Below are 13,804 nucleotides of genomic sequence, written 5' to 3' on the forward strand. Positions count from 1 at the left end.
AACAACCAAACAACTGATCAACATGATTTTGATAATCACAAGTACATCACAATATTTTGAATGTCTCTTATGTGAAACTAAATATGCACAAAAATTATGAGTTTAAGCATAATTCATTTTCAAAAAATAAATCTTTTTGAAAATGAGAATTATTCTTATATATTATAAACTAATCTTATTTTTAATTAATATGAAATATTTAATTACGATTTATTTAAGAATTTATATTTTTATTATTCATTTATCATGCACATAATAATGTTCCATAAGAAAATGTAAGAAAAAAAATAACTAGTTTAATCCTTAGTATAATCATTACATTTAAATATTTATTAAAATCACTTTTTAGATATAAGGATGGATTATTAACATGGATAATTTTAAAGATAAATTTATAGGACATATATGATTGGGTTTCATTTATATCCAAATATAATTGTAATTTTAACGAGGTGAGTTTATGTAGATTTTGTGATATACAATAATTGTATGCAAATTTCGTTAAGGGTTTTCATTGAGTTATTAAATCTTATGAACTTTACATATAAGGGTAAATGATAGACTCTTTTATTTAATGTTGAAAGGTTCAAGATATTATTTATTACTATATCATAGTTATTTAATATTAGTATGGAAACATGTAAGAGTGTAAGAGTGTGATTACCTATTTGAATATTATATATTATTACATTCTGAAATAGTATAAATATCCTTAATTTAATATGCAAAATATATGGTTAGTTGTAAAACGGATTTAGTAATAATTTGTCATATTTAATTTCATATTTGTTATCACGTAATAACTTATCCTGATATTTTCTTAAATTATATTTTAAATGCAAGATATCATGCTTTGAATGGGTTTTGAGTTTCAAAGTTGTAATAATTCCTTACTCGTTTTTTTTTTTTTTTACATAATACTTCATGGTGTTATGATTTAGTTGAGGAATTAATTTGACTATGTTTTATAATTATGCGTCATATAAATTATCATTCACTTGTGCACATACTTTTTCTTTCTTGCTTGTTTTACTTCATGGTGTTTGACACTCCAACTCAAACTACTTCGGGTTGGTGGATTAGTGGGTTGACTCACTTATGAATATTTTTTTCTTATAATTTATTTTATATATTTATTGTATTATAATAAAAGTGAATTGACTTAATTTATATGTTATAATAGTAGAATCAAAATGTTTACCTAATTCTCGAAATATTATTATAAAGATAATAATCAAATATTAAAGTATCAACATATATAACTTGACAAATAAAACTAATTAAACATTAAACTATTTAAAAATATGAAACTATGAACCTATATAATTAAAAGTAATAAATAATTATAACAAAAAAGATTTTAAAAAATTGTAAAAAAATGTTGGTGGGTTAAGTTCAACCCACTGTTGAAATAACTGAATTTTTCTCAACCCAACTTGACTCGAACCTGTGATAAGCCGGATTGGCTCATAAGTTGGAACCAATTTTGACATCTCTACCTATAAAATAATATGAATTTATGTGTTAGCTATACAATAAATAAATAAATAATTATATATATATATATATAAATATATTATTAAATCAATAATAGTTATGTTATATTTATATATTGTTGTGAATGTGATTTTTTATTGTACAGTGTATTTTTTCTTTATTTATCTTAACCAATTTATCGTATGTTATCATCATTAGAATTTTGGTGATACAAGTTATACATAGTATATTGTAGTTGGTTAGGAATTTTTTTAAACAAAACTCTCTCTTGAAAGTAGATTGTGTTTTCTTATTGCTTCATTTTTTTTCTCTCGTCTTTGTCAAAATCTAACCAACTACAAGGACCAAAATTTGATATATTGTTTTTAAATTATAAAAATATGTCCAATTATGATATATTACGATAATTGAAATAAAAAAATGTCTTATTAAAAGCATTTTTTACATTAAATATCGGCTTATTGAAGTTAAATTTTCACACTATAAGGCAAAACACATTGAAACTAATAGTTAAGAAGTGAACTTTTATTTTAATTCAACTCTACAAAATCGACTTATAAGATGAGGTTTGTACCCACTTATAATATATATATATATATATATATATATATATATATATATATATATATATATATATATATATATATATATATATATATATATATATATATATATATATTCTAAATTGGTTTTATCTATAGTCAATGTGCGACTTCTAGCACATCCCTCACTCGGCGTGAGACTAAATATTAATGGGTGTTCCAATTACAATCCAATTAGAGGGTGAAACAATATGTCCAACAAACAATAAATCTTGTTAGGATATGCTCAGATACCATGTAAAGAAGTGAACTGTTAAACCTAATTCAATCCTACAAAATCGACTTGTAAAGTGAGATTTGCACCCACTTATATATTTTAAATTGACTTTCTCTTTAGTTGATATGAGACTTCCAATACTAATATGTTAGTAGATCTACTAAGATATTAAGTTTTTGAGCTTTTGTATGTGACTCATATGAGTTTGTTTAAGAATTTAGATATATTGAGTTAGTGAGAGCATTTTATTTTATTTTATTTAGATATGTAATTTCATTTACCATTATTTTGGAGCTCGGATTGCTCACATTGTTTAACATTTAATTCACTTGTAATTATTATTATTGTTTAACTATTCATATTTTGATTATTAATTATGTTGGACATATCAAATTGACTAACGAAATTATATAAAAGAGTGCAAACCTTATCTTATAAATCGGTTTTGTAAGGATGAGTTAGGTTTGGAATTTACCTCTTAATATAATATCATATTCCTGGGTTAGAGTTTATCAAAGAGAGATTTATTATTTGTTTGGTTTATTAAGTCACCTACTATCAAGAAATTGGGTTGTTTGTTAAACTTATTGTATCACCCGCTATCGAACCCATTAATGTTTAATTTTACGTTTTATATATATATATATATATATATATATATATATATATATATATATATATATATATATATATATATATATATATATATATATATATATATACCTTGTCAAAATATACAACCAAAATTCCCTCCCAACGATCAAGAAGAGCCTATTTCTAGTATTTTTGTTACACAATTAGTTGTTTCAGTTTAACTTAAGTTTTTTTTCTTTCTCTCTCTGTTTGTGCCTATATATGGCAATCCTTTCTCTTTGGAAAAATACCGATTATTCTTCATTCAATAATATTCGTTATCTCTCTTTCCTCTTTGCTCAAGATTTCCACTTATGTGCATTCACTCTCACGAGGTATTAATGATTTGTTCATACACAAATATCAGGTTTATTAAGATACCTCGAGGGTGTGTGCAAACCTTAATTTACATGTCAGTTTTGTAAGATTGAGTTAGACTTAAAGTTTATTTCTTAACAAATTAATACATGAGATAATATTATATTTAAATATATAATAATTTTATTATATTTTTATTATCATATAACAATTTGATATACGATTATTATCATAATATAATTAGAGATATTTGAATGAGATTATAATAAAATTGGCATATAGGTTTTGGGACTATCATTAAATAATCTGAATATATGAAGAATATAAATAATCATAATATATGAATAGTTATAAATTTGTCATGTAAATAATTTTTTAAAAAGTAAGGAAAAATTCTGAAAAAAGAAAACAGGTTTCATGGTGTTCGTCACCAAGTATTCTATGATTAACTATTTTCTATGTTGTGCGATGCATACACGAATATTGTATTGTAAATTTCTCTTGAATTATGAATACTTATATATTTAAAGGTTTCACAGTTACATAATTAATCTAAGATTTTAAATTTACATAATATAACTAATTTTCTCTTTGAAAATGGTTATTTATCGTAAAAAATGTATTATTTTTAACTTACATTTAAAATATCATTCTCTACCACATTTATTTTTCACCTTAACTCTTTCAAAATATTCCACTAAAATATTCAACAATGGTCTAAGTATTACTAGTTCTTTAAATTTGGTATTTTTCTTGTTAGTGTTCTAAGTAAAAAAAAAAGTCTTTAAAAGTTGTCTTATAATCTCTCATGAATACTGTTATAATAGACACTTGTGAAAACACATAGGTTAATGGGTCTCTGAATTCTTATTGTGTTATTTCATTTTATTGAATTTAAATTTAATTATATTAATATTTTTTGTATTTTACATATTGATGTGTATTTTAGTTTTAAATTTAATATATTTTAATACATTTTTTGTTAATTTTTAAGATATTGATTTAATATATTTAAATTTAAGATATAAAAAATTCAAAGTCATCGGTTGGAAAAAAAATTAAATATGTGAAAAAATACTCCTTTGTACATTGTTATAAATAAATAATTGACTGAACTCACATCACATCCATGTTAACCCTGTAATTAAATAACAACCAATACATTGACATTTTTATTTTATTTTTTCTAAAGCATTTTTCTTGTATTTCACGTTTAAATTCTATTTTACTTTTTCAAATTTAAAATGATTTTTGTCCTTAAAAGTAGAAGTGACCTTTTAGGAATGTTCATAAGTTAAATTTCAGCGAAGAAATTTCTGGTAACTTGAATACAAAGTTTGGATGAGACCTATGTTATTTATTTACTAAATCTGTAACCAACCCAATCAATAATGATTTGGATCAATGGATACCAAATAATAAATATTATTATATATTTTACAAATGCGTTGTTATATAAATTTTAAATGTATATTATATATGTTTTCTTATTAAATAATTTAAATTATATATATATATATATATATATATATATATATAATATGTGGGTGTGAATTAATTTTAAAATAGATGAATCGAGTTTATCCATGTTCTTAAATATCTAAGTCAAACTATTTGAATAGAGTTAAAATGATTTAGATCCATGAGATCTTATCCATAAATATCCTACCTCTTCTTAGCTTCTTAAATTTGAAAGTAATTTTTTCTTTTAATTTCAAAATTCAAAATTTAAAAGTAAATTGTTTAGTCTCTTCAAATTTAAATATGAATTTTTATTTTTTAAACTAATTTTAGCTCTACAAATGTTAAAAAAATTTCTGAAATACCTAATAATAAATTTTTTTATCAAGAACTTCAAACCTTCAAAATAAATCAAAATCAAAACTTCATTAATAAGCACCTTCAATGTGTGCAGAGATTAAGCAACATGCACCTTTTGGGCACGGGTCACACAATAGCACTGGACAAGGGTCACGCAATATGCACCTTCTACGAAGTTTTTTGTTATTTTTGATCTCATGTAACACGATGCATATATTTTAATATTTGAGGTTACAAGACTCTCCACATCATTCCATTCCCACAAGAAAACACAAACTGAAGCACGAGGAAGCAGAGTATCAATGGCGATGAAACAGAAAGATTGGGTGATTGCGACAGCGTTAACGTTGTTGCTGTTTGTTTCTTTTCCGGCGTTCAGTTACGGACTTGTTCCTCCTCGCACGCTGCTCAATAAGTTGTCGGAGGGCAAATATCTCACCAATCAGGAGCACTGGTTCGACCAAACCCTCGATCACTTCTCTCCCTATGTATGCCCCCTCTCTCTCACTGCTAAATTAGAAGCGAAATTTTTAGTGCATTATAGTTCTTTATATGTTTTTTTTTTTTTTAATTGTGTGCTAAAAAATTGGTTGTTTCCCTGTAGGATCACCGACAGTTCCGGCAGCGTTACTATGAGTTCCTAGACTATTTCCGGATTCCCGATGGACCAATATTTTTGTTAATCGGTGGTGAAGGCACAGCCAATGGCATAGCAAATGACTATCTAGCTGTAAGTCGAAATTCTTGGTCCAAATTTGCATTGCACTCTCCTTTTTTTTATTTATGAAATGCGGTTTCATTTTCCTAATACCCAATCTATAATTTCTGTTGCATTAATTGCTTTTAGACTAAAATAACCATAATTAAAAGAGAAAGAAATTGTACTGATTAAAATATAGAAAATAACAAGGGTGGTTTTAAATTATATATAAATTTATGACAGGTTTATTACATCCAACAATAAACCATTTTCTTTAATCTTGATAAATTAGGTAATTGAGTCTTGTAATTAGGCAGAGAGAGAGAGTATTTTCTTTTTTGTTGGAAAAGGGTACTCATCTGTACTAACAAATATTGGGTTGGCCGCTGTATTGGCTGTCTGAGGAGAGAGGTAAACACAGATTTTAAGCATGGCAGCGCTTTAAAAGTTAGGATCCACTCCCCAACAAGACTGATTTTTTCTTTTGTTCCAATAAATAATTATGTTTTTTTTTTGAAGAAACGTAATAATACAAACATATTTCCTTGTTTTTTTTCTGTCTTTAGGTACTGGCAAAGAAGTTTGGAGCAGCTTTGGTTTCTCTGGAACATCGCTACTATGGAAAGAGTTCTCCGTTTAATTCTTTGGAGACAGAAAATTTGAAATATCTTTCATCCAAGCAGGCACTCTCTGATTTGGCCACTTTTCGCCAGTATTATCAGGTAAGCTACATTGTTTTGCTGTTATAGTTGATAGCAATTTCGTAGAAGTGACGCAACTAAAATAGTAGGCCTAAGAAATTTTGGTGAAAAAAACGGTGGGTATTTCTTTGTTTGAAGTTTTTTAGATGACTAAAAGAGCATGAATCATGCAAGCCATTGTTCACATATAAGTTGCAAAGAACCAAATTTTAAAAAGCTATAAACGTTCATCAGAAAGGATTAGTGTGATTGATTGACATTTGGATATAGATTGATTAGTGTGATTGATTGACATTTGGATATAGATTAAGGCACCGGTCAGTGGCATTGAGATGATTCTTGAATGATGTTTTCTGTTACACAGATTACCTAACTTTCATCTATTTAAAATAAGTTGATTTGCATTGAATGCAGTATAAGATATCTTGGATATTCTTATTGTTTCAAAGAAGAAGTAATTGATTTTGCATGGTAAGAATCGGAAATCGGATTGCTCCTTGGCAATTTTTTGTTTTTGTACTTTACTTGCGCTCGGAATATATTGTGATTGTACTTGGAGTTTGAAAATTTGAGGTCAGAGGTGCGTCCTAGGATAATATATGAGAAAGGAAATATCGACTAGACTCTGCATGTCCAAAATAGTGAAGGGTACAAGGCCAAATATCATGATAGAATGATGGTCCATGTGCATAGACGTTCTAACAGACAATATTCAAACAGAATACCTAATAGAGTGCCATCTCAGCAACACAGAATCTACTCATAATAGATGCATACAATGCCTTTATTCTGTTCTCTAATCCTCTTGGGCCTACTAGTTTGGGATGCCTTGTTCTCCGTCATATCACCCTATCCACAACAACCCTGTCCTCAAGATTGTAAGCAGCTAGTAGCTCATCCCAAGTCCCCCCCATGGCATCATCAGGGGATAAGCTATGCCATTGGACAAGGCGAATTTGATAGGAGAGTCATGTGCAAAAGTAGTCTTGGCCCAATATTGCTTAAGGAAACACCACAGGATTGTTGTCAATGAAGAATGATGGAATCTGATCTACGTTAGTAGTAGGTGGACCTGCTGCACGTGCCTTCAAGTTGCAGAAGTAAAAAAAATGTGTATCTTTGTCTAATGTGGCAGTTCTAAGGGTTAGCCACAAGGCCTAGATGCCAAGCACGCTATAAGGACCATAAAAATGCTTAGAAAGATTATGGTTGAAGCTCCACATAAGCCCATAAATGAACCTCAAAAATAAGATAACATGATGCTTATTTGCTGCAGATTTCATATAGTGTTGAATCAATAGTATCATATAGTGTATCATGCAATACTAATTACCATGCTGCAATGAAAAGAACCAGGCTATGTAGTCATCTCGTGCAATCTTACATATTTGGTTATAACTGAGTGGATTTGTGCTAAAATTGGTATCACCCTTCAATTCCACATACGATGATGACCTTGGTAGTCTTCTAAGATAGGATCAAGCTGTTTCAAATATTTGACTCCTTGTACTACATCCAGGCTGCCCATTTCCAAGAGGTAGAGGTTCACAATTAATTGTTGACCTTGAATCAATACTTGTTCCATTTTACAAACTTGATTACATGTCAATTGTTCGCCATTCCCAACCATTGCACATAACAATGAAGTTGGGCTGTAAGTGAGGACCAGAGCATAGGTTGTTGCATCTTTAATGAAGTTATGGGTAGTCCAACCATCAACAAGGATCATTACTGGATGGTGGGGAATTTGTCCCGTTTGATTTGATGCAATTTTAGTGGACAAAACATTAAGGATCAATTGGGCCGATTGGGCTTCTATAGACAATTGAGGTGTAATGCCTTCTAGGTTAAGGCTCCTTGAAACAAGTCAACTTCTTCTGCCACCATATATCTCACTTGGCAACTGTGGCCTTATGCATATTTGTTTGTCACAATTGAAGCAAAGACCATGCTTACTTGGATTTGTTATTTCGACCTTAGTGAGATGCTTAAATCAAGCCTTTGGTGGAGGAGCCAAAAGTAGTGAAGGAGGTCATTGATATATGAGAGATAGTACGGGAGTGGCATGGTGAGTCATGAGGGTGAACATTCTTGTCAATCGCGGAGTTGTTATAGACGATGGTGGGCATTGGTGACCAAGGCAAAAATGATCTTGCAATTTATCTTAATGTGAACCTGTGAGGTGTGACAAGGGTAAGTTTGCTAGGCTGTTGCGTCGACACCTCATGTTTGATTTCTGTACATGAAACTCAACAAGAAGAGGTATTTAACCCCATGTGCGTATAGGCAATGAGGCTGCTGTGATTCAATCTTCTTCTGGAGTTCCATGATAATAGAAGAACTATGAAATCTTAAAGATCAAACCATGAGGGTTGTCACCATCAAATCAAGGGACATCAAGCTTCAAAAAATGCTTGTGTAAAAATTTTACTGAGTCATGCAAAGCAATAGGAGAACGCCCTTCGGAAGCCACAATTCAGTTGACCACCCTCTCCACCTTGTTGGAGATGAGTCAACAGTTAAACAATATCCTCCAACTTATTAGCTCAAGAGCTTGCATTCTTGGTCGAGTATGCCAACCATGGTCAGAATGGAGTGAGGTACTCCCGGTGAAAGCACCAAATGATAGAGTACATATTCCTGAGTTTGAGGTCAAAAGCAGTTCCTAGGATAAGATATGAGAAAAGAAGTATTGACTAGATTGTTCATATCCAAGGTATGAAAGGCTAAATAACGTGGTAGAAGGTTGGTCCATGTGCTAAGATATTTTAACTGAAAATATTCTAATATGCACCAACAGAATGCCATCTCAACAAAACAGAATGCCAATCCTACAAATAGATGTATACAACATCTTTATTCTGTTTACTAATCCTCCTGGGTCTACTGGTTTGGTCTGCCTCATTCTCCGTCATATTAGAGTTGTAGTTGCATGTACATTACTCCAACATCCAAGCCTCAATTTCTAGTTTTACAGTTTTCTGCAAACATGTTTGATTATAGCTCAGGTATTTTTTATTAAACCAATCAAGTAATTTGTGTTAATAATTTTTGGGATACTTTCTAGATATCAATTAATCATATTTCCCTCTTCTGTTTGATTTTTTTTTCACTGTACTTCAGGTTTGTCTATGGCATGAGTCAAATTTTTAAATAATCCATTCCTAGATATGGTGTTCATTGTTTATTAGATTGCAGATTTCCTGTCCTTTTTGTTTGATTTTTTTCTGTCATTTCATGCAGGAGTCCTTAAATGCCAAGCTTAATAGAACAAAAATTGAAAACCCCTGGTTCATTTTTGGTGGCTCATATTCTGGAGCACTCAGTGCATGGTTCCGTCTTAAATTTCCCCATTTAACATGTGGAAGTCTGGCAAGTTCAGCAGTTGTTCTTGCTGTTTATAACTTCACAGAATTTGATCAGCAGGTGAAGATATTTTGTTTCTTTTGTAGCATTGACTCCCTCCATTTCACTTTGTGTTGTTTAAGCTTTTTTATAATTTTTAAATTGATGGTCATTTTCAATGCAATTGTATTCCAATGTTAAAAGGGAGAGAGAGTATTGCTTACAGAAAGATGTAATGTAACCATTATATGTTTAAATGCTCAACAATTACCAGGAATGAAATGGAAAAGATAGTAAGAATATTTTAGCAAAAAGTTTCTCTTCATTTGTTGATCTATTGTTTTTCTTTTAACTATTGATAAAAGGAAATAAAGGGAGCATAAAGTTTTATCTTATTTAATTTCCACTAAATTTTGAGTTATTGGTTTTATTTTTCACGTGCAGATTGGTGTGTCAGCAGGTCCTGAATGTAAAGCTGTGCTGCAAGAAATTACTCAACTCGTTGAACAAAAGCTTGCAAGCAGTGGAAGCAAAGTGAAGGCCATTTTTGATGCAGATGATGTATGATTTGTTCCTTTGTTACACTTTCCTTGCAAAAGCATATTATTAATTTGCCACAGGACATTTTGCTCACTAGGCTTACCAGTTTGCTTGTCATGTTGTGCACTGATTATTTCCCTCTGTTTTGCAGCTTGAAATAGATGGAGACTTTTTTTATTATTTGGCTGATGCTGCTGTTACAGCAGTAAGTATTACGATTATGTTGGTTTTATTATTAATTGCATTTTCGTGTATTTAAATTTCATTAACAGTCTTCTCTTTTTCTGGATCTTTGAATCCTTCAGTTTCAATATGGAAATCCAGATAAAGTATGCGAACCTCTAGTTAAAGCTAAGAAGGACGGAGAGGACTTGGTGGTATGCTTTTCATCTTAGTTCCTTTTCCCAAATATTATGAAACTGGTTGATGGAGTTCTTCTCTCCTTATGTGTGTGTGTGTGTGTACTGGTGGGAGATTTAGTATAATTTACTGACAACCTGATGCTCTCACCCCGTCCAATTGTTAACCCTGTTTGCAAATGAATAGTTTATATAGTTCCTTTTTCCTTTGGCCTCTCTAAATTATAGTTTATAGTATGTAAGATTATTGGTCATTTTATACAACTCAGTCTAGATTTGTTCTATTCCTCACGTTGCATAAAAGGTGGGGTGTAAAGTCTAAATTTTGAATATGATGTACACTGTAATAAGGTGTGGTTCTTCGTTTATGCTGCCCCTTTTATCTGAAATATTTACTCTCAACATATCTACTTTACTAGTTTTCTCTGACTCCAATTACTTCGTTATGTTCGTTTATGCTGCCCCTTTTTACACATATCTATTTTATTAGTTTTCTTAACTACAATTACTTCGTTATGGCCACACTAGCTGATGTATTCAGCCCCTTAATCACAATCTTCATAACTAAACTGTAATTTGGCATTTTGTCACATAGGAATACTCTAGATTTTGAGTGTCTTGTCATTAGCTCCATCCACCTCTTTTCTTATCACATTGAAATGATTTTCTGTTTTGTTTTTCATTTTGTCACTTGTTGTTTTTCTTAAGTAATATGCAAGAGATAGTGCATTTAATCCGTCAGTGGTTGTCTTTATTCTATTTTACATTCATTTGTTGGAGGGCAAGTCTTGGCACAATAGCAAGGTTTCTTCTATCTTGTGAGTTAGGTTGTGCGCATGCACCCTCCCCTACCTGCACCTGGTGGCAGCCTTGTGCATGGGATCACCATTTTAAATTCATTAGAAAGTTGTCTTTGTGGTTTAATGCATCTGATGTAAACAATTATTTTAACTTGCAGGATGCTTATGCCAAATATGTTAAAGAGTACTACGCTGGAACTTTTGGTGTTAGTGTGCAGAGTTATGATCAGAAGTACTTGAAAAGAACAGATATTAATGAAGACAGTTCAGCTCGATTATGGTGGTTTCAAGTTTGCACTGAAGTTGCATACTTTCAGGTGGCTCCCTCAAATGATAGTATTCGCTCCTCAAAAGTTGACACAAAGCAAGTTCCTTATCCTTACTGTTGGCTTTACATACTTCTATTGACAGGATTCTGTCACCACTATACTTTTGATGTTTGTAGTTATTGAATTTTTTTCTTTATAATGTTGTTAATTTGTACTAAGTGGTCTCTCATACAATGCAGATACCACTTGGACCTTTGCGAAAATGTCTTTGGAAAGGGCACCTTTCCTGACGTTGATGCAACTAATTTATACTACGGTGGCACAAAAATTGCTGGTAAAGAAACTTGCCTATGCCTGAATTTTATGTTATTCTCCTCCCCTCAAACACCCCAGTCATTTTAACAACACTTGTACAAATTCATAAATAATATATTTACATGACTCTGACTTCTCGATTATATTATATATACGGTTGTTATTTATCCTTTATTTTTTCATAGATGTCCAGTGAACCTTGATGATTGTTATCCTGAACACGAGCTTAAGTAGTCATTTTGAAAAAAATTATATTCTCTGTTTTCATATTTGAAATTTATAAGTTAGTATGTTAAACAAATTCTTTAGTACAATCTTTTATGTCATCTTATGGTTTTGCTGTGCAAAATATTTCCTGAAGATGACCTGATTTTATGTATTCTATTCTGATGTACATGAACAGGTTCCAAAATAATATTTACAAACGGCTCCCAAGATCCTTGGCGCCATGCTTCCAAACAAACTTCATCTCCTGATAGTGAGTTGCCAGTTACATTTTTATGAATTTAGCCAGTAACTTTTGTTATCCTTGTTATTTCTGTAGGGGTATTCTTGAACCCTATTTCTCTAGAATTCTACATGCATTGTTATTCAATGGTTATCTAGGACAAATGAGTGGCTCATTTCCCATAAAAGTTACATTAAGTAATCTGTAATCTCCCCTGTTCAATTGCTTGAATGTTAGCAACATGATCTTAGCCTACAGCTCAAACATTATCTGGTATTATTTATTTGAGTAATAAAGGGGGAAAAGCAAATATTCCGAATCATGTAGCAACTTGGTAAAAGTAGATATTATTCTGCCTTGGTTGTTCAATGCAAACAATACTGTTATTAATTGAATGCTGACAATTGCTATTAAACCTTTCAGTGCCTTCCTACCTTGTTTCATGTTCTAACTGTGGCCACTGTTCTGACTATCGAGGATGTCCTCAAGCTCCTTTCGCCATTGAAGGTAACTGTCTCATTTCCTCTGCAACATATTGCTCACAATGTTTCTCATTTTCTATAGAAATATCTTGCTTATTAAAAGAGAAGTTGGATTTCTTTGCACAAAGTTTAATAATTTTTTATATAAGAAAAAAAGTTACACTTACCTCTCCTAAGTCATGTTAAATAATACTCATATATCTTTTAGTTTTTAAATAAACATTCACCTTTATTCTGTTTTTAATAAAATGATAGTCACATCTTCTCTAGCTTTCAAACAAACACAACTCTTATGTTTTTAATAAATGACTGAGTTTTTATAAACTGATAATTCATATCCAACTTGCATAGTCATGCTATAATATCAGCCAAATTTTAATTTTTTTATTTTTACAGGTAGCGAGAAAAACTGCACCTCTCCTGATGCAGTTCACAAAGTAAGGCAAAAGATTTCAGAAAATATGGACTTGTGGTTATCTGAGTGCGTGAACACAGGCAGAAGTTTTATATGATTATTTACATACACCAGTTTCACGATGCACTATAACTTTACATTACTTTTTGAATTTCTTTCCTTTAAAAAGATAATGTGTACACCCTGCAATATTTTGTTAAGTGACTTTGTACGACATGACCAAATATGAAGCAAAATATATGTATGCACTGTATGTTTATGTATTTATCTGTTACATGCATGCGAGATTTCAGATTACATTATATAACTAGGTGTAAAGTTTTCTTTACAAATTGGTTTGGG

General features: G+C 30.6%; 1 protein-coding gene across 1 annotated transcript; it reads left to right on the plus strand.

Annotated features, from left to right (window-relative positions):
- The first annotated feature begins 5,203 nt into the window (after positions 1 to 5,203).
- Positions 5,204 to 13,736, plus strand: LOC114175253 (probable serine protease EDA2). The gene is made up of 12 exons (XM_028060024.1): positions 5,204 to 5,576; positions 5,693 to 5,818; positions 6,355 to 6,510; positions 9,733 to 9,915; positions 10,279 to 10,395; positions 10,526 to 10,579; positions 10,680 to 10,751; positions 11,692 to 11,897; positions 12,042 to 12,136; positions 12,521 to 12,595; positions 12,989 to 13,072; positions 13,444 to 13,736. Exons 1-12 carry the CDS (start codon positions 5,391 to 5,393, stop codon positions 13,557 to 13,559), a joined length of 1,470 nt encoding a protein of 489 aa, XP_027915825.1. The 5' UTR covers positions 5,204 to 5,390; the 3' UTR covers positions 13,560 to 13,736.
- The last annotated feature ends 68 nt before the right edge of the window (positions 13,737 to 13,804 follow it).

Source organism: Vigna unguiculata, chromosome 3 (genome assembly GCF_004118075.2).
Source record: "Vigna unguiculata cultivar IT97K-499-35 chromosome 3, ASM411807v1, whole genome shotgun sequence".
Classification (NCBI taxonomy): domain Eukaryota; kingdom Viridiplantae; phylum Streptophyta; class Magnoliopsida; order Fabales; family Fabaceae; genus Vigna; species Vigna unguiculata.